Source organism: Budorcas taxicolor, chromosome 2, assembly GCF_023091745.1.
Source record: "Budorcas taxicolor isolate Tak-1 chromosome 2, Takin1.1, whole genome shotgun sequence".
NCBI classification, from domain to species: domain Eukaryota; kingdom Metazoa; phylum Chordata; class Mammalia; order Artiodactyla; family Bovidae; genus Budorcas; species Budorcas taxicolor.
The window spans coordinates 36,220,750-36,242,760 of NC_068911.1; the positions used below are offsets into that span (position 1 = coordinate 36,220,750).

Here is a 22,011-nt window from a genome sequence, read left to right on the forward strand (position 1 = left end):
ACCAGACTACCCTGGTGGTCCAGTGGCTAGGGGACCCCAGTTTGATCCCTGGTCTGGGAACTAGATCCCACAGGCCATAACTAAAAGACCTGTAGCAGGTAAATAAATAAATAATACTGTTTTAAGGAAAGATAGTACAGATGAGATGAGGCTCTGACCACCTCCCAGGCACTGTCCGTAGGTATAAAGCCTCTGTACCACACCCTCACCTCATCACCTTCTCTTGGCTGGTGAGCTCACCTCTGCCTGCACTCCAGGTGGACAAGGGGAGTGGTTGCCAAACATGGGCATCCATTGGTCAGGAACCGTTTCACTTCTGCCATCCATTTCTATTTTCTTGACACTTCACGTTACATGTATGTGCTTATTTCCATTTTAGAGAAGAACCTGATTTGGGAGATTCTGATGTAAATGACAGCTTTTGTTACCACTACTTGCTGTTCAGGCATGAGCAACTCTTTGCGACCCCATGGACCAGGCAGGTGGGGTTCTTTACCACTGAACTACCAGGGAGGCCCCTATCTCTACTTATATCCTCCTATTTGGACTTGGCAGGGACTCAGCTATAAACCAGCATTTGCAAAGATGGCTATTCTGAGGGAATGGAGAAAGACAAGGAAGCCTGGTGTGCTGCAGTCCATGGGGTTGCAAAGACTCAGACATGACTTACCAACTGAACAACATCATTTCCCCCCTCACCATGTGCCAGGATAAAGGTGGGGACTTCTTTTTTAAAATTGATATAACCTTACATATTTCATAAGGAAAGTACTAGAAGCCCAAGTTCATCACAACCATCACCACCAACATCATCAATACTGAGAGAATTTCTGGAAGAAGATGCAAGCTTTCAGGCCAACAGTTGCTAGACATGACTTTAGGCAAATCATTGGACCTATCCCACCATACTGTCTTCATTTGTAAATCAGGGGAGCACTGTCTTCAGGGGTCAGTGGACATAGACCAGTGGAAGCTGATGTAACTTGCACAGTCCCCTGTGTAAGTAGTTCCCAGAGAAGGGCACTGGATATACTTGAAATGGTATAATTCATGCTATGAAGACAACTGTCTTACTCAAATCAGCTTTTGGCTCTTAAGAGTTAAGACTTCTTGGTTCTACAGTCGAATGCTGAAAGTTCCCATTGGGCCAGGAGAGCAAGAATGCCCCTTCTGGACTGTCGGACCTGCCACTTGCCTGATGTGTGGTTTGGACACAATCACCTCTTTGGTCTCAGGGTCCTCACCTGTGAATGATAAGCTTGCAAGTTACAAAGTGTTGCCGTAAGCCTGTTTCATAGGTTGTTTTGTTTATTCCATGTGCGTGTGTGTTAAGTCACGTCAGTCGTGTCTGATTCTTTGCAACCCTATAGACCTTAGCCCACCAGGCTCCTCTGTCCATGGGATTCTCCAGGCAGGAATACTGCACTGGGTTGCCATGCCCTTCTCCAGGGGATCTTCCCAACCCAGGGATCGAACCCGCATCTCTTATGTCTCCTGTATTGACAGGTGGAATCTTTACCACGAGAGCCACGTGGGAAGCCCTATTTATTCCACATAACAGTAAAAAGGCAAGTAGTCTTCTCATCATGAATTATGGAGGAGGAGCCTAAGGCACAGAGCTTTGGGTTGTTACCCTTGACTGCAGCGCTTCATAGACGAATCTGCCTGCAATGCAGGAGACTCAGGTTCCATCCCTGGGTTGGGAAGATCCCCTGGAGAAAGGCATGGCAACCCAGTGCAGTATTCTTGCCTGGAGAATCCCATGGAAAGAGAAGCCTGACAGGCTCTAGTCCATGGGATCACAGAGTCGGACACGACTTAGCAACTGAGCACGTAGGCACCCTTGACTGCATCTGGAAGGGACCGAATCAGGATTCAAAGTCAGAACACCTGTGTCCACACTCCATATTTTAAAAACTTTTGTATGTATGACCAACTTGACAGTGGTGTTAAGATAACTAAATGAGATAGGATTACGATGTTATTAAGAAGGACTTCCTTGGTGGCTTAGTGGTAAGAATCCACGGGCCCATGGAGGAAACACGTGTTTGATCCCTGGTCCAGGAAGATTCCACATATTGCAAAGCAACTAAGCCCGTGTGTCACAGCTACTGAGCCTGTTCTCTGGTGCCCGGGAACTGCAACTACTGAAGCCCACAGGCTCCAACTACTGAAGCCCGTGCACCCTAGAGCCCGTGCTCCACCAGCAAGAGAAACCACCACCATGAGACACCTGCACACCGCAACTAGAGAGCAGCCCCTGCTTGCTGTGAATACAGGAAAGCCCACGCAGCAACCGAGACCCAGCACGGCCAAAACCAAAGTAATTTAAAACATACATACCGTTAAGCAAATGCGGTAGACAATCCAACCCTGGTGGGAGCCTTAAATAATTAAAGAAAATAAGGAATGTATTATTCTTGGTCTTAGTACAGTGTGTGTGCTCAGTTGTATCTGAGTCTTTGCGACCCCATGGACTACAGCCCACCAGACTCCTCTGCACATGGGATTTCCCAGGCAAGAATACTGGAGTGGGTTGCCATTTCCTTCGCCAGGGGATCTTCCTGACTTAGGGATCAAACCAACATCTCCTGCATTGCAGGCGGACTGTTTATCACTGCACCACCTGGAAGCACTTGATAAACATCAACCCTGCCACTTATTGTGATGATTTTTTTTTTCATCTTCTTCCTACAAGCCTCCCTAATTGTTGTCTGGATAATTAACAGCTTTGCATGGGTGCGTGCATATGTACTAAGTCACTTTAGTCGTGTCCAACTCTTTGTGACCCCCTGGACCGTAGCCCGCCAGGCTCCTCTGTCCATGGGGTTCTCCAGGCAAGAATACTGAAATAGCTTGCCATGCCCTCCTCCAGAGGATCTTTCCCACCCAGGGATTGAACCCAGGTCTCCTGCATTGACAGGCGGATTCTTCACTGTTCGCACCTCTTGGGAAACCAATTAACGGCTGTACTAAAAGCTTAGACATTAGTAACTGTTTTCATTTGAAATATAAGGTTGTTTTCTGATTATTGTTTTGTTTTAAACCAAAGGTTGAGGTTTCCACGATGGGGAAGTAACTCAGCTTAGTTCTGTTTCTTTCTTAGACATCTGTAGTTGCTCCACTGACTTCTTGGGAACGATGGGTGAGGAAGAGGAGTCATGTGACCCAGCCAGTCGGGTCCCTTGCAGGGTGCCGCCTGGTCTACCCGCGGCGACAAAGCCTGCTGCTTACCTGGGCAGCTGCACCACCTGCCCTGGTGGGCAGAAGAGCAGACTCGTGTGGACATGACGAATCCACTCTCCCAGGAAACACACAGAGGCCAAAGAATCATAACACCAACTCACGTGGACCTTTTCAGACTAAGCTTTTATTTTTTTTGATATTACAAACCAGTTTTCTTTATTCACAAACCACTGTAAGTGATATAAACACTAATTTCTAAAGACAGATATACACATTTTCTGGGTTTGCAGATTGCGTGAGGTGTGTGTTAAGTCACTATATGCCACACATGATAGTAATCTTTTTTTTCCATAATTCATAATAGCAATAGTTATTTAGATAAATGAAAACATTCCAAATAAATACCATTTTAAAAAATCCAAAATGTCTGTTTACATCTCTGACATACATTTTAAAATGACTTATTGGCCTCTTGGAGGAGTGCCTGACAAAAGAGTCTGTAACACCAGTTGGCACCCACTTGCTCTAAATGATTTTATTAAAACTACATACAGTCATGGGGGAAAGTACAGCTCGTCAATGAAAATCAAAACTGCAAATTAATTTTACTTGAACCAACACAGTAAGAATTCTATGTTTGTGATTCCAAATACAGTGCAAATTCTGGATTTTGAAATCTGAGACACATGGGAGACTTCGCTTGATTCTCCCAAACCCCCTGTTCCTTCTACCTCACCCCACTTTGGGGTCGGATGCCATAGCATCTTAATATATCCTTTCCCTCAAAAACATCAGCCAGGCACCCGTTGTCATAACACCTTCTCCATGTGGAGGAAGATGAGAATGTCTCAGGAATGCTATCAAGCACCCTCTCCCTTCTTCCCTCCCCCACTGGCAAAAAGAATATTTTTCTCTGCTTTTGGACGCTAAGCAGCAGTTTTTCCCCCGTTTCTCTCTTTCTCTCTCTCTCTTTTTTTTTTGTTTTTTGTGTTTTTTTTTTTTTTGCAAGATCACGGTGATCTTAGATAGCAAAGCTACAGAAACTCGGTTTTCAAATCTTGTGAAACTTTATTGATGGTTTAATATCCAACCGATCTTACTGCATGCACATTGGATGACAAGAGAAAAGCTGGATCACAAACACTTTTTTTTTTTTTAAGTTTTGTCTGGTTTTGTCTTAAAGCAGAGTTGTTACAGCGGATTGGCAGGTTCACAGCAGTGAGTTGAGAGCTTTACTAAAGTGCGTGCCATACGAAGGCCTGCACTGCACACATGGAAATTGTTAACTATGGCAGCAAAACTACTGGGGACGACTTGCTGCAGGATATATATATATATTTTTTTAATTTAAATACAAAAACAGGAAGATCCGTGACAGATACCCCAACTGAGATTAACTTTGTAAACAGAACAACATGAAAAGACTTCGAACAGAAGGAGTATACAGACAAACTGCAATTTTTCGGATGCGTCATTTTGGCCCTGCTTCCGAGGTGGGGGGGAGGGGGGCGTTCTTTAGGGGATGTTGAGGGTGGACCTACTTTTTTTTGCTTCCTTTTGACAAGTGTCCTGGGCCTTGGAGACAAAAAAAGAAAACTAAAGATATTGATTTGAGAGACTCCTTAGGGATCGGGAAAAAAAATGGGAGGGCGGGCTCTCACGGGCTGAAAAATTGCAGGTTGCTTACACAACACAGTCATGTTTCAAAAAGTACCAAGCGGATGAAAATGCCATGATTATCTCTACCCAATGATTGCAATACTTGTAAAATGCTTCTATAAATCCGAATATGATTATCATGTAATTCCATAAAAATTATACGTCTTGTCTGTAACAGTTGTTCTACGAGGCTAAAACTAAAGCTTCGAAAGACTGTTTCTAGAACTTAACAACGCCACTGCACAGATGTAAATTTTATACATTTTTTTTCACTGGTACAAAGAATTTAAGTTTTTATTACTTTCTTTTTTTTGGAAAAAAAGAAAAAAATAGAAACAGTGCTTTTTATCACCTTTTTATTAATGTTATTTTTTTCCCTCCCATAATATAAAAGTCAGCAATGATATCAATAATTTATTATACTGGAAGAAATATAAAAAGAATGCTTGCGGATGGCCTAACTAGCAGTCTTTTGCCTAAATAACTAGTGGCTGGTTAAGAAGCTGAATACTGCCGGGTGGAATGGTTGTAAAGGGTGGGTTTGCACAGCTGCATTCAGCTTGGATGCACAAGTGTTTTTAGAAGCATCCTCTTAACAACCTAACCTTTGGCTTGAACTGACAGTGAGTAACTTAGAACCGTTGCTATATGGACGTTGGTGCAGTGGGTCGTTTAGATTCATCAGTTACTTTTTTTTTTTCCCCTTTCAGCCAAACCCCAGTCCCCACCCCCTAGGTCCCTCCCACCCTTCCCGTTTCATAAAATAAAATAATGCAGATGCAGAAAAGAACATGACTCCTGTAGTCACTTACACTCTTCCCCAACAGCTGATAACCCCAGTAGCTTAATATTCAGCATATATAATTTCATTTACAGAATACAGCACTCTGGATATGGCCCTATACCAGTGTTTAGTCATAGCTAGCATCTCTCTAGATCAACCACACACAAAAAAAAACTGCCTACAGCCAGCAACCAAACTACAGAACCTTCGGAAATGAAAGACCCACAATATTAAAATACACAGAACAAAATATCTGAGGTATAAGATAAAAAATGTAATTTTTTTCCTCTTTTTAATTTAATTTTTTTTTTTAGATGCTAAAATGATGCACTACTGCATGTATTGCAATACCCAGGCCTCGGAAAGCTTCCTTTTTCCCCATGTTGGAAGGTTTGTTTTTTGTTTTTTTTTTTAATGGTTTTTGTCATTTAGTATGGAGCAAAACGGTTGTATCCCCCTCGGTATATACTAGCCTGCAATGAAGAAAGAACGAGACCCACATCGTCAGCATGGCTCCTAGTCTTGGCATCAGTCAAGGGTGCAAAAGCATTCTGAAACAAAGCAATTTAAGGGGTGTGTTTTTTACATTTTCCTTTTGCAATACGTGGATCATCAAAAAAGACTACTATGTGAAAAAACAGACACTTGGAAACAACCAATATGGAGGCGTCCCCTACCCATCCCGGGTCCACTTTTTGGAGAATTGAAGATACTGCCAAGCCTGACCTCTCCCCACCCCCCAATCGCTCCTTACAACGAAAAATCCCTGTAGAACCAACTTCGGGCGGCCAGTCCTGGGAGCTATAAAGGACTCTGAAACAAATGGGCCGCTGAAGGATTGATGCTGTCTCTTATTCTTGGCTTGTTTGAGTCACTAACAATACTGTGTGTCAAGGATGCAAAAGCATTTTGAAACAAAGCAATTTAAGGGGTGTGTTTTTTTACGTTTTCCTTTCACAACATGTGGATCATCAAAAAAAAAAAAAAAAAAAAGACTACTATTTGAAAAAATAGACACTCCAAAACAACCAATATGGAGGCGTCCCCTACCCATCCCGGGTCCACTTATTAGAGAATTGAAGATAGGACCAATCCTGAGCTCCTCTCCCCATAGCTCCTTATAACAAAAATTCTCTGTAGAACCAAATTTGGGCGGCCAGCCCTGGGAGCTAAAAAGGACTCTGAAACAAATGGGCCGCTGAAGTATTGATGCTGTCTCTTAGGGTTGGCCATCTGAGTCACTGATAATAATGTGCTCTGTTGGGAAAGGCTCTGTCTACACTCAAGATGTTGCATGCAGAGGGCTTATTGAATGTCATCATTCAACCCTCTTGGCCAACACTTTCCCCCAGTGGACTGGGTGTTGAAGTGGTGTGGCTGAATAGCGAAAGCGGGACGAACATGTAAGTCCACTCTTTACTTGACTCAGCTGAACAATCTATATGGAAGGTGCTCTTGAGAAGGGAGTTGTATAGATGAATTACTGGATGTCATTGAGCTTGTGCAAAAAATGATAGGTTTCCCAATTATGGCGGAATGTCTACCGCCAAGCTCCAGGGAATTGCCTAGCCATGGTTTTAGACGGCACTTAACTATCTCCTTTTGTGAAAAGTTTTGGCGATGCCAATGAATGCCTCTGGGGCTTTATCTTTAGGATAACTGATCGTCTTGATCTCAAGCAGAAATCTGCATGCCAAAAAGCTTTGTAATGATTGCATACGCTCTCACGTAATGGGCACGTCTTACTGTACGCTTTTAGTGCATAGAAGTTTGAACAAGTACAGGCAAATTCACCACCCCCCCTTTCGCCTCCCAGTGTTGCCCTCCCCCCAAACCCCTCCCAAAACAAAAACCCAGCCCCACTCCCACCAAAAAAAAAAAAAAAGAGACAACTCCCAAACTGCTTCCTTCTAATTCCTTATGTACTAGGCACACACACAAAGCGTGCCTCTCTCTCTATTTTCTTTCCTGGGCGACTATGACTTTAAACATGAATTGTAATAGGGGAGGAGAGGCAGTCAGATTCTCAGCTGCCTGACAGCAGAGGCCTGGAACTGTGCAGCTTAGCTCCTCTGAGGTCTGTGGTGGGGCTGGAACCTTGGGGCTATGTGAATGAGCGGCAAGGGAGGGAGGGAAAAAAAAAAGAAAACAAAAAGTTCTGCATTGACACTGCATTCCGTTAGTGATGGATTTCATTATCAACATGACTAATTATTCCATTAAGGTAAGTGCTTGGCTAGGTGAGACTTGCAAAATGAGAAATATAATAACTTACATGCACGACATTGCCAAGAAATTAAGACATTTATCAAGTTTACTGGGAGGATTAATGTGGCATTTTTTAGCTGCTGTTAGCACAAGAGACAAATTCAATTAAGGGAAAGTGAGAGGATGTCAGCCGTCAACCCATCCTGAGATCCCAGCTGGGGGGAGGGGCGGCCGGGGGCCGGGGGAGGGGGGCAAGGAAGAAGCGAGGAAGAGGAGGAAGCGGAACTCACCATGGCACCAACGCCGTAGGTGGGGGCTGGAGCAAGTGTGTGGTGGTAGGGGTCGGTAGCATAAACTCGTCCGTAACTAGAAGGAAGACAGAGGGGAAGATTAAGCCATAATATGTGATTAACGAAGTAACAATAACAACCGTAAAACACAAAATACCAAGACAGTGTGGAGGGGCCCTATCCATCTTGAGAAATAAGAGACGCATTCCAATTGGCCACGTAACATGAGAAAAGTCCATGCTATACAACACATTCCTGTGTCCACTTAACATCGCTGGTGATAAAAGTATGTGGAGTGTGTGTGTGTCTGTGTGTTTCCTCTCTCTCTCATACAACCCTTTCTACACTGGGTTGGAGGCAGGCAACAGCTTGAAAGAGTAGTTTTAAGAAAGCCAGGAACCACAGAGGACCTATTATAATCAAGACAGATTGTTCTCTTTTCCTAACAAAGTTGTCACCAATCAAGTGAGACAGGGTGGGCCAAAAAGGGCCCAGTCTTTACAGTTAGGGTCCAACATGTCAGAATGGGAAAGAACAGATGTATTCAAACAGAAGCATCCTTGAAGGCTTTGTGGGACCTCCCTCCCCACTCAAGAATTAGAGCCTGATTTGATTTTTGAGTCTATCACCCCAGAACTTCTATCTCATCAATCTCTAGCCAGGTTCTGGGAAGTGATACATTTTAAACAATATTTCTTTTTTTTAATAGTTTTTTTTTTATATGAATCATTTTTAAAGTCTTTATTGAATTTGTCACAATATTGCTTTTGTATTATGTTTTGGTTTTTTGGCCACAGGGCATGTGGGATCTTAACTCCCTGACCAGGAATGGAACCTGCATTGGAAGGCGAAGTCTTAACCACTGGACCACCAGGAAGTCCCTTGAACAATATTTCTTGATGACATTTCCTTATATCTGAGGATTTTTTCCTCCTCTCTCTACCATCCTCCTTCCACTGCCCTGACGCCCAGCACAGGCTTTAAAAGAAAAATGTAGAAGAAATGGACACCTAATGCATTGGATGAACACTGCAACTCATCAGATATTAGAGCTCAGAGAGATTAGGTCATTTGCTCAAAGTCACAGAGCTAGACAGAGTCAGAGCTAATCCTTGAATCTCTCAGGGCAACTCTCATGCTCTCCATGGTTCCAGATACCCTTCCTTGAATGGCCTGCCAGATATCTTGTTAGAGAGAGTTTGAATGCTGCTGTTTTGGTAATGATCACACCTGAGATGCAGGAGAAGTTAGGTGAGGGTCTCTGGAAGCAAAGCCTGAAATGGAGGTTCTTCTGCCCCTGATTTGTTGGGGGTGGTGCGTTTAAGAGGAGGGAGAGGCAAGCAGCTCAGAGAAAGGGAAAATAGAGAACCAAGGGTGTATCAGTTCTGAGCTGAAAACTAACTTCTCCCTAATCCTGAGTTGCACCCCAAAGTTGATCCCAGCTGGAGGCAAGTGGGTTGGCTTTTTAATGCTCTTGTTAGTTAAGCATTAGCTGTAGACTTCCTAGAAGGGCAGAGGATAAACTTCCTACTTGCAGTGATTCTTTGGGAAGAGGGTAAGTCTCTGCAGAAAGAGGCAGTTGGGTACCATTGGCGGCTAGGGGAGGGATAAACCAGCCACTAGATGGGGTAGGTGTTAATTATCAATGGCTTTTGAATCTTGAACACTCCTTTAAAGAAGGAAGGAACAAGCCAGGAAGAAGTCATTGGTCTATACTATCAACCTTGGGGTCGAATTTGCATTGACTTTATTCTTCTCCTCCCCTGTCTGTCTCTATTTGCCTTCTAATCTTCCTTCTCATACTTGATGGATAAAGAATGCACTGGATGGATCTCACATCGTGAAGCCTGAGAAGGAAGAACCAGGGAGAAAACCTTCTAACTCTCAGGCTCTGAGTTAGACTCCAGATTGGGAAAAAAAAAAAAAAAAAATGATTATACTAACCTCCTGATTCTGGGAAAGATTGAGGCAGGAGGACAAGCGGAGAAACAGAGAATGAGATGGCTGGATGGCATCATCAAATCAATGGACATGAGTTTGAGAAAACTCTGGGAGATAGGGAAGGACAGGGAAGCCCGGGGTACTGCAGTCCATGGGATAGCAAGGAGTCAGACACGACTTAGTGACTGGATAACAAAATACTAAACTCTCATTGGACATGCTTTACTCCCAAGCCCTCTGCTTGTTTCAAAGGTCACTGAGCTCAAATCATCTACACGAGTCTTCCACCTGATCCTCAAAAGTGTCAACATTCAGCATTCTCCTGATCCCCAAAAACAAACAGGAGTTTCTTTTCTGAAATGAATCTCTCAGTGAAACTAACAAATAGGCAAGCCCTTCTTGCTTTCATTCCTTGGGACATCCTTTGTGACTCTGACTCACTGAAACTGCCTTTAATCAAAGATTCCCCCTCTCTCAGGGAGGGGAAAAAAAAAAAAAAGCAGACGTATGTCCAAGACAGGGTATGTTAAAGCAAGAAGAATGATGACTTTTTGAAATAAATCTTTTATTCATAGAGGTTACTCATGAAACTGGGGCGTTTACCCCTAATTAGAAGCAGCTACTAATAGGGAGAAAAGAACATGATGGATGACTTTGGTGTTGATTTTCATTTCATGAGAAAATAAAGTCTGTCACGGATCTGGAGGGAAAAAAAAAAAGTAATAGGATTATTTTTAATGTATTTTCGACTGGCAAAGCTGGTTATAGGAACTGGCTATAAATTGCAAAAGTGAACTAAAAATGCTTGGATATTTACTAAATGATGCCACAGCGTGGTGTTCCTCCAAAACAAGCGGTGAAGATGCTAATTCAGAGCAATGATTAGTAGTTTTATTTATTTTTTTTAATTTGGGGACTGATTTTGCTGTGGCAAAAATGTCCCGTTTTGAGGAGACAACAGAGTGGTGATCTGAATGTGAAAAGGTAACCCCCCACTTTTCCTCTCACATCCTTTAATGGTCATTCATTGATTACTCTGGGCCGAGCGTCAGCCTCCGTAGAAAAATCAAGCTAACAGTGTGGCAGTGTTCCCTTCCAGGGCAGAAGAAAAAGAGAGCAGCGCCGAAGTGGTCCTCATAAATGAGCAAGCTCCTTTTTGCTCCTCAGGGTGACCTCTACCTTCAGAATCCGATGGTTTTATTATGATTAATAAATTTCATCTCCACAGAGGAAAAGGGACCATGTCAGCTCAAACTGAAAGCAAGGAGGCTTCTTTTCAAATGCTAATCCCGAAACACGCCCTTCCGTGACACCACCATTTAGACACAAGGTTATCAGGGAAGATGTGGACTGGAGTTCCACTGAGGCTTCAGGGATGCTGGCCATACCAGTGACCTCCAGCGGCGGAGCCCAGAGGAAGAGGGCTGGTTCCCAGGGACCTTGGCGGGAAGGATGGGGAACACCACATGGAGACAGACCCGCGCCTGGCATCACCCTGTGGACCAGCCATCCCTGCCGAAGCGGGACAGGGCTTGCCGTGGCCCCACAGCCCACCGGTCAAAAATTGCAGATGAAATCTGAGACATGGCCACGTCACTCACACTATCCCCACCCTGACATAAACCACTGGTATTTCATCAGAACCAAATCAGAAACAGTCATTTATATCTATATCTGTCTATCTGTCATCTGTCTCGCTGTCTGTCTCTCTATTTATCATCTATGACTTGTCTGCCTGTCTATCACCTATCATTTATCACTCGGTCTCAATCATCTATCAACCATCTGTCTCTCCATCATCTGTCTACCTCTATCCTCTGTCTATCTGCCAATTATCTATCTATCTATAATCTGTCTATTATCTATCTATCTATCTGCCTAGCTGCCTATCACCTATCTTTCCATCTATTTAAATATAAACCTGTATCAACCTAATCATACTAACCGGCCTTGCTTAAAATCCTTCAATGATTTTCCACTTATCCTAGGATAAAATCCAACTTGCCTGAGTCACCCCTGCCCCGCTCTCACCCCCATCTCACTCCCAACCCCACCCCTTGCTCATTAGGACTCCCAGGACACGGGCAAACTCATTCTTCCCTTGGGACCCTGGCCGTGCTCATCTTCCATCTGAGCTGCTCCCTTTCATCCTTGACCTCTCAGCTCAAACGTCAGCTCCCGAGCGGTGCCTGCCTCCTTGACCGCTCTTTCTTAAGCACACTTTCCAACCGCATCCCCATCCTTCACATCATGAAGCAGATCTCCATTCATTTTGGTGACTTACTTCCAGACTTGACTGTGTATCTGTGCCCCCTCTGGAATGCCAGCCCCACCCCACCCCCAGGGGCTGGGCTGAGTCTATCTTGTTTCCTCCTTTCTCTCCATTGTCTGCTGCTGCTGCTGCTAAGTCGCCTCAGTCGTGTCCGACTCTGTGCAACCCCATAGACGGCAGCCCATCAGGCTCCCCCGTCCCTGAGATTCTCCAGGCAAGATCACTGGAGTGGGCTGCCACTGCTTTTTCCAGCGTCTAGCACAGCACAAACTATGGGGCAGATGAACGAGGGAGCAAGCCAATGCCACTTGTTGAGTGAGGGAGGGCTAAGGAGAGACAAGAGGCCTGGGAAGACCCTGGTATCCACCATCTGTCAGTGCCACGCTCCTAGGAGCTATGCTTTCTAAAGATTCTATATCACCTGCTCCCAGAGACAACCAAAACACTTCAAGATGCTCAGAAAAAAGTTCCTTGAGTCTCAAAATACACAGTGTGTTATTTCCCATCACCCCTGAGAGTTCACAGAGACCAAGTTGCCATTAAGTTCATCACTCCCTTCTCCAGGGGATCTTCCTGACCCAGAGATTGAACCCATGTCTCCTGCACTGCAGGCAGGTTCTTGACTGAACCAGCAAGGAAGTCCAAGTTCATCGAAGGGAAAAAAAAAAACAGTCAAAGTGAAACAAGATAACTGCTCTGCTCTCTAGTTTGCTGTAGCTCAACGCCATCATGAACTTTCCTCTGTTTTGGACCTTTGCGACAAGAAAGCCAAGAGGCTGGCCTGCCCCACGGAGGACAAAGGCTCGGAGCCAGAAGATCCAGGCTCAAGTTCTCCCTTTGCGACGCCCTTGATCAGTGATGCAGGGAACTTTCTCTGAACCTCATTGTCCTTGTTTGTAACATGATTCTGCTCGGTCTGAGCTCTGCCTAATTCACAGATAAAGCACATGAAAGGAAACCAGGGGCATTTAAAAGCCATCTACAGAGATGGGAGACTATGATAACAAGGATTCTTCTACAGAATTTCATAAGCTGACCTCTTACTCCTGCCCAGCTGTTTGGTCTGCAGAAGCACCCAAACGATCAGGATTGCGTGTAGTTCTAGCGATCAACTCACAGATGCTTTCGGAAGTGAAGCTCTGTCTCATTTATGAATTACACATATAGTTTCAATGGCTATATTTGAACTTGATATGCTGGAGTCAAATGAATACATAAGTTGCATATTGAATGGGAAATATGAACCCGTGTTTGTGAAAGAGCTTTGTCAATTCGACTGAGAAATGTAAATACTACTTATTATTAACATCTTCTAAGTCCAGCTGCAACAAGCTGGGTGTGAATGAAATACAGTAGGGCCATGTGGGTACCGTGCCCCTGGGTTCTAACAGTCAAGTGGTTTTCCTATAGGGGCACAGGAAGAACACTGTCATTAACTCCACCCCATAGAGTTCACTCTGTATATTTGAATTCAGTCTTTATGCTCCTGAGAACTTTTAATCTTATTTCAGCATCACCTTCCCACATTTCCTGTCCCAAAGATAGCTGGGGTGGGGTGGGGGTTCCTGGGGGCAGAAAGATGAATAAAATAGGCTCAGTCCTCCGATGAGGCTCCGACTGTCACGGAGGTCTCCTAGACGGTCCCAATGCAGCAAGAAGGTGCCAACACTTGAGTCCCCACCACGATGAGAAGCACTACAGAGAATGCATTCAAACCAGGATCCCTGACAAAGCGTCAAAATGTGCACTCCCAGAATCTGCAATGCCATTAGAGCTACAGTGGCTTCATAATCAGATCTAAGATAGAGTCTGGAAGGTATTTGGGAACTTAATACACACCAGATACACACCTCCCACAGAGTGTTCAAGGAGGGCCCTACACACGGCCCCATGGTCCTCATGGCCTGTGATTTGGAGAGCGATGGTTTAGCCAGGAAATGCTCCCCTTCCCGCCCCTGTGGTCTCAGACCTCAATGCTCAGTTGGCATTGGTGAAGGCACTCACTAAGGAATATTCCTCTATGATGACTGCGGCTTTCTCCTAGTCTCATCTAGGCAATGACTTCTATAATTGTAGACCACGTGAGTGACTGGGGATTTTCTAAAAGCTTCCCAAGATGCACAAGTCAGAAAGCAGAATCAATCCCATAATTCAAAACCTCCAAGAAAGACAGAGAAGAGGCAGAAGACATTCTCCAAGAGGAGCTAAAGAGTTAGCACAACCCGACGCTGACATTTCTGAACTCTCCTGTGGCTCACTTCCTTAGCTTGGATTTGAAACGACTATCTTCGCAGATTGCCTTTTTCAGTTTCATGATTCTTTTCCTCCAAAGTAGCAGGGATGGACTTCCCTGGTGGTTTGGTGGTTAAGAACCCGCCTGCCAGTGCACGGGACACGGGTTTGATTCCATGGGTTCGAGGCCCAAGATTCCATGTGCCGTGGGGCACCTACTGAAGTCCAGGCACCTAGACCCGGAGCTCTGCAACAGGAAAAGTCACCGCAATGAGAAGCCCGCACATCGCGACTAGAGAAAGCCCGTGCAGCAACGAAGATCCAGTGCGTCCAAAGAAACAAATACATTTATTTTAAAAGACTAAGAGAATTTTGGCTCCTGCCCGCTCTCTGTTCCACGTGGGGTTCCTCCAGTAAAAACCCCTGAAATACCTGTGTCAGAACTACTCCCAAACTGAGTTGTCCTTCTGAAGCCATGGGTACAGCAACCTCCAAGCCCCATGTAAGCCGATCAATGGTTTTAACGGGATGAGAGGGAGACAGATTCTGTACCTCTGCCCTAGAGATGTCCCACTACAGTGCATATAGACACACACACATACACACACACACACACACACACTCAAAGGCAAAATTAAAACGTAAAGTCAAAACACATTGGAAGGACTGATGCTGAAGCTGAAGCTCCACTATTTTGGCCACCTGACGCAAAGAGCTGACCCACTGGAAAAGACCCTGATGCTGGAGAAGATTGAGGGCAGGAGGAGAAGGGGGTGACAGAGGATGAGATGGTTGGATGGCATCACTGGACATGAGTCTGAGCAAACTCCAGAAGATAGCGAAGGACAGGGAAGCCTGGTGTGCTGCAGTCCATGGGGTTGCAAAGAGTCGGACATGACAGTGACTGAGCAATACGACACGCTACCAACGTCCAGGTTAACTGTTGAAACATTTTAATTCTAGGAGAGCATCCTTGCTGCTAAGAGACCCCTTCCTGGGGCACACATACTCTTTCAATATTCATTAGAGAAAAATGAATGAAAATGTGGCTCTCTGATAGAAATATGGTAAAAGCCTCAAAGACAAGCTACATAGGACACTGTAAGTTTCCCAGTAGCCACATTGAAAAAAAAAAATGGAAAATAGGTGTCATTTATTTTTATGTTTTAATTTGATCCAACAGATTAAAAATAGCATCATTTCAATGTGTCACTGACATAAAAATAATCCGTGACATACTTTACCTTATGTTCATACTAGGTTGTTGAAATCTACTGTGTATTGTACGCTGAGAGTTCATGTCCACATGGACCAAGCATGTTCCAAAGGCTCCATGGCCACATGGTAATCGGTCACCATGTTGCAGAGAATGAGTCCAGAAAAATCTACAGAATGTTCTTCTCATTGAAAGACAAAACATTCCTGACGGATCAACACAATGTTTCCTGGAGTGTGAGCTGAGGTCTCCTCTGTGAGAATGGTCTGGGGCCTAACAACTTTGATTGTCAGGCTCCCTCTCCAGACCTAGGAACCAGAATTCCTGGGGCAGGGAGAAGGGAGGATGGAGTGTAATCTGTATTTTTTTTTTTTCAATTTTAGTACTTTTCAACTTTAGTACTTTTCACTTGAAGTATAGTTGATTTGCAATGTTGTGTTAATTTCTTCTGTACAGCAAAGGGATTCAGTTACAGATACATACACATTTTAAAATATTCTTTTCCACTATGCAGATAAGTTCATCTGTACCCTTTTTCTAGATGCCACATATAAGTGATATTCTATGATGTTTGTTTTTCTCTTTCTGACTTACTTCACTAGCAGAAATAGGGACACAGATGTAGAGAACAAACTTAAGAATACCAAGGAAGGGAGGAAGGGGTGGGATGAACGGGGAGACTGGGAATGACATGTATACACTCTTGTGTATAAAACAGATAGCTAAGAAGGACCTGCTGTACAGCACACGGCAAGCATGCTAAGTTGCTCAGCTGTGTCTGACTCTTTGCAACCCCATGGACTGTAGCCCACCAGGTTCCTCTGTCCATGGGATTCTTCAGGCAAGAATACTGGGGTGGGTTGCCATGCCCTTCTCCAGGGGATCTTCCTGACCCCAGGGGATGAACTCATATCTCCTGCATCTCCTGCACTACAGGGGGATTCTTTACCACTGAGTCACTGGGGAAGCCCACAGCACATGGAACTCTCAATACTGTATAAAGAACTAAATGGCAAGAAAATGTAAAAAGAGTTATACATCAGTTAGATGTATAACTGATTCACTTTGCTGTACAGCAGAAACGAATGCAACATTGTAAAGCAAGTCTACTCCAATAAAAATTCCAATAAAGATTTTAAAAATAAATAAAAATATTCTTTTCCATTACAGTTTATCATAGGATATAATTCTCCATACTGTACAGTAGGACCTTGTTGTTTATGCATGTGTAATAAATTCTGCAGGTGATCATCAACCAACCTTACATTTGATACCTGCTGTTGTATATTAAAAAAAAAAAAATCTGCCCTGATTAACCCTCCCTTACTCAGGCTAATTCAGAGCTCTCTAGACATTGTTACTGTTCATAAGTAAACTGATAAAGACATTTCATTTTTAGGAGGTATTATTATTGCATGTAATAGGCTTTGAACTGTGTCTGGCCCATTGTAAGCACTCAGTCAACACTGGGAGGATCTTCACTAAGTTCCTTTCCCTGCATGTTCCCTTAGCACCCTACGCTTCCCCTATTAGAACACACATCACACTTTCCTGGAAACAGACCAATTAACTACCGATCGATTTGCTGCATGACAACTTCGCTGAATAATCAAATCACCAAAATGGAAAGGAGAGACCCTTAGATGAAATTTGCTGAAGGATCAATTAGAGGAATGGTCAATTTAGAAATTTCTTCTAAATAGTATCTGAAGTCTTAGCACGGCTGCCTGGGTGTGCAAGTATGTGTGTGTGTGTTCAGGTTAGTGGGGAATAAAAAGATGGAAGGGGGTAGTGATACTCCCCACTGTGGCCCCAAAGTTGACAAATAATGTCTCTAATAAAAGTGGACAGCAACCCACCGCCCCAAGGAGACTGGTTTCAGCAGCGTTTGCAGGTGTGTTTGGTCCAGGCTTCTTCCCAGGCCCCACGTGTCTGTACTGAGTGCTCAAAAAGGACTGAGAGTCTGTCCCCGGGCTGGCTTCCCAACCAACATGATGGTACCTGGCATGGTAGAAGGGGTGAAACTTGCTGCCAGATCGAGACCCAGCCTCACCTGCCTCCCAGAGACACATAAACATGTGCACACGCTCCCCCGGGCAGGGGGCAACTGGTAGCCAAAACAACAAGCTCAAAGTGTCTGGTACTTTCCAGGGCACTGTTTATCTTCTCTGTTGATTTTTAGCTACTGCTTTTCAGCAAAGGAAAGATTTCTGGAGAACTGCTCTAAAACACCCTTGGCTGCTGTCCTCTTCTGTCCCCCTGGATGTGCAGAATTTCCTCTTTGCCACTCAGTCCTGCCCCATTAGACCTAGGACCCACACATCATGTGCTCAGCACACCTGAGCTGTATGAAGGAGACGGGGCCAAGGCAAATAAACTCCCACTGGACCATCTGTTTAGAGAATCATTTAGTTTCCTGGTGGTGGCGATCAGTCGCTTCAGTTGTGTCATAATAATCTATTGTTTAATGATATTATATTTTAATCTATCTACCCACTGCATTGTTGGGTACTCAGGTTGATAGCAAGTTTTCAAAAATATTGAAGAAAATAAATACCCTTGTATATACCTAGTTATAATTGCTTTAAAGAAAACAATTAATAAATAGCTAATCCTACTGCATGCATGTTCAGTCACTCAGTTGTGTCCAACTCTTTGCAACCCGCCAGGTTCCTCCATTCATGTGATTGTCCAGGCAAGAATACTGGATTGGATTGCCATTTCCTTCTCTAGAGGATATTCCCAACCCAGGGATCGAACCTGTGTCTCCTGAGTCTCCTGCATTGCAGAAGGATTCCTTACCCTCTGAGCCACCTGGGTCCCTCCAAATTTGAACAACTATGCCCACTCCCCAGTTCACAAACACTAGTTTTCTAGAAGCAAGACAGCACAACTGAAGAATGCAGAATTCCATCTGGAGGTGAAGGTCAAGCATCCAAGGTCAAGATGAAAGGAGCACTTGGGGGCAGTGCAGTTCAGTGGAAGGAACAGTGGCATCAGATAGACTCCTGTGTAACCATGGCCAAGTTACCAAACCTCTCTGGGTCTGAGCATATTGTTCTTTTGAAATTTGCAAATAATGGTGATAGTAACCTCTGCCCCACTGAGATACTGTAATGAATTTGATACACATGTATACATAGGTACATATATACACACATGCATATATGTATATACTGTATGTAATTTATTATACTTGCTAGTACACGGGCTATGCACAATAAATGACAGCAAGTTATGACTACAACCTGGGAAATTCAACACAGTTTATCTGAAAGTGAAAGTGAAGCTCTCAGTCATGTCCGGACTCTCTGCAACACTATGGGCTGTAGCCAGCCAGGCTCCTTTGTCCACGGGATTTTCCAGGCAAGAATACTGGAGTGGGTTGCCATTTTCTTCTCCAGGGGATCTTCCCCACCCAGGAATCAAAGCCAGGTCTCCCTCAGTGCAGGCAGACTCATTACCCTCTGAGCCACCAGAGAAGTTTATCTGGGGGACAGTTATTTACTGCAGGGGTAAAGGGCTTGTCTTCTCTGCTCTCAAAAGGTCTTAACTCTTCAATGAAATGACCAATACACCGTGGGAGGAAGAGGGAAGGTGCGGGCATCTAACAAAAATTGGTCCTTGCACATCTCTCTAATCTGCTGGTACATTCTGTTGGTTCTCTTGTCAAAATGCAGCCCAATAAACCAGTTTGCAGCTCTTTTACAGCTATCATCCTAAACCAGGTCAGCATCACCCCTCCTTGGGCTTCAAGCCTCCGTATTTTTCTGCTCTGGCCATACTGCAAATCCAAAAACCAGTCCAACTCATCATTAAAAAAAAAAAAAAAAAAGTCAAGACTACGGTCGACCCTCCAATGTCTTCCTATCACACTTAAAATCTCAAATGATTTCTGTAACCTCCAAGTCCTAATTTGTTTGGACCCCTGGCTGTCTTCTTGATGTTATCTCTGAAATTTTCCCTGTACTCACACTCTGTAGCCGTGCCGAGCCTCAACATTTCGCGCATGCGTCGACCACAGCGCCTCTGGACGTGCTACTGCCGTAGCCTGAAATGCTTCCGGTTCCCCAGTTACTCACCTGGCTCTCACCCTGGCTCGATTCAGGTCCTGGCTCAAGTGTCACCCTCTCAGAAAGGCCATCTCTGATCGGTGAATATACAGGAGCATCGCAACTTACTTTCTACCCTGCCCTTGCTTTTTGATTCATTCTGCTGCTGCTGCTAAGTCACTTCAGTCGTGTCCGACTCTGTGTGACCCCATCGACGGCAGCCCGCCAGGCTCCGCCATCCCTGGGATTCTCCAGGCAAGAACACTGGAATGGGTTGCCATTTCCTTCTCCAATGCATGAAAGTGAAAGGTGAAAGTGAAGTCGCTCAGTCGTGTCCGACTCGTAGCGACCCCATGGACTGCAGCCTACCAGGCTCCTCCGTCCATGGGATTTTCCAGGCAAGAGTACTGGAGCGGGGTGCCATTGCCTTCTCCTTGATTCATTATAGCTATTGCATAACTCCACATGCGTGCGTGCTAAGTCGTTTCGGTTGTGTCCGACTCTTTGTGACCCCGTGGACTGTAGCCCGCCAGGCTCCTCTGTCCATGGGATTCTCCAGGCAAGAATACTGGAGTGGGTTGCCATGCTCTCCTCCTGGGGATCTTCCCGACCCAGGGATTGAACCAGCGTCTCTTAGGACTCTTGCACTGGCAGGCAGGTTCTTTACCACCAGCGCCACCTGGGAAGCCCATAACTTGACTTGCTCATTCATGGGGTCTGCTGAAAGATTCTCTTTTTTCTGCTCTGGTCACACTGCAATCCACAAAGCAGTCCAATTTATCATAAAAAAAGAAGTCAGACCGCAGCTGATCCTCCAGTATCATCCTATCACTTGAGGTCTGGTCTGCACTAGGATGGAGGCTCTTGGAAGGAAAGCCTTCTCTGGACTTATTTAATGTGATGTATGGAACAGTGATGACCCAACATGTACAAATTAACCGACATGAACTTCCAGCAGTTCTATCAAAATAAGTCATGTGTTTTTCAACCTCTGTTTTTGTATAAGACTCACACATTCTACTACAACTACAACACCTGACCAGTCTTAAAAAAGTTCCAATGAACCCCAGCGACAGGAAGGACTTGGATGGAAGGGGAGGAAAAATCACTTTGCCCTTTTTTCCACCTTTTGCAGAATCCAGCTCATCAAAGGTTCCTGATGTTACAGAATGTGAAAGCCGTGGGTGTGTTCAAGGTGGATGAGACAGCCACGTAAACACGTGTCTTTCAGGTACAAAATTAAGAAAACAGCCAATACCACTGACAACAAAAATACATTCCCATATGAATACAATCGCATAAACAACACATGCAAGTTTCTTCTATGTGTCTAGCAAAGGAGAATCAATATTTGATATTTTGGCTCTACCAAAATACCTTGGGTCTCTCTATCAAAGACCCAAGGAAGCATCTTCACTTTTCCTTTGGGAACAGAAAGAAAAGCTCTTCAGAGTTCCTGTTGCTCCTATTGGATGATCTGTATTTCACCACCTCTGCCCCAAGCCATAGACAAAAGTGTCTGGCAATCTCTGCCCCCATAGGCAACCACATAAAATAACGCATACTTATAAGAAATTCAGGTATCAAATCAATCGGGCCCTCCAAACAGATTTTAAGCATCTTATCAATCGCTTTTTTCCCCCATTTAAATAGGATAAGTTGCCTCTTGGGGTCAAATACTGAAATCCAGGAGACATGAGGATTCAACAGATCCACCCTAAGGAGTGTGAGCATGGAAGAATTGATGCTTTTGAATTGTGGTGTTGGAGAAGACTCTTGAGAGTCCCTTGGACAGTAAGGATATCAGACCAGTCTGTCCTAAAGGAAATCAACCCTGAATATTCATTGGGAGGACTGATGCTTAAGCTGAAGCGCCAACACTTTGGCCACCTGATGCAAAGAGCTGATTCACTGGAAGAGATCATGATGTTGGGACAGACTGAGGGTAGGAGGAGAAGGGGGTAATAGAGGATGAGATATTTGGATGGCATCACCAACTTAATGGACATGAGTTTGAGCAAACTCCAGGAGATAGTGAAAGACAGGGAAGCCTGCTGTGCTGCAGTCCACAGGGTCACAAAGAGTCAGAAATGACAGCAGCTGAACAACAACAAGGAGTGCTGTTCTATATAGAGAGGGGAGAATTCCAGATGGTTGGGTTGCTTAGGGTG

General features: G+C 44.5%; 1 protein-coding gene across 4 annotated transcripts in view; it reads right to left on the minus strand.

Annotated features, from left to right (window-relative positions):
• Nucleotides 1–5,577: 5,577 nt before the first annotated feature.
• RBFOX1 (RNA binding fox-1 homolog 1) overlaps nt 5,578–22,011 on the minus strand; it is a 397,999-nt gene continuing 381,565 nt past the window's right edge. Inside the window, exons 12-13 of one of the 4 annotated variants that reach the window (XM_052636094.1) lie at nt 8,128–8,203; nt 5,578–6,180 (exon numbers count right to left, since the gene is read on the minus strand). In XM_052636094.1, coding sequence (XP_052492054.1) covers nt 6,058–6,180; nt 8,128–8,203 — 199 coding nt within the window. In that variant the 3' untranslated portion in view covers nt 5,578–6,057. Of the gene's footprint in view, nt 6,181–7,583; nt 7,734–8,127; nt 8,204–22,011 lie in introns of those variants that run through there. The other 3 variants (XM_052636096.1, XM_052636093.1, XM_052636095.1) reach the window with 3 other exon arrangements.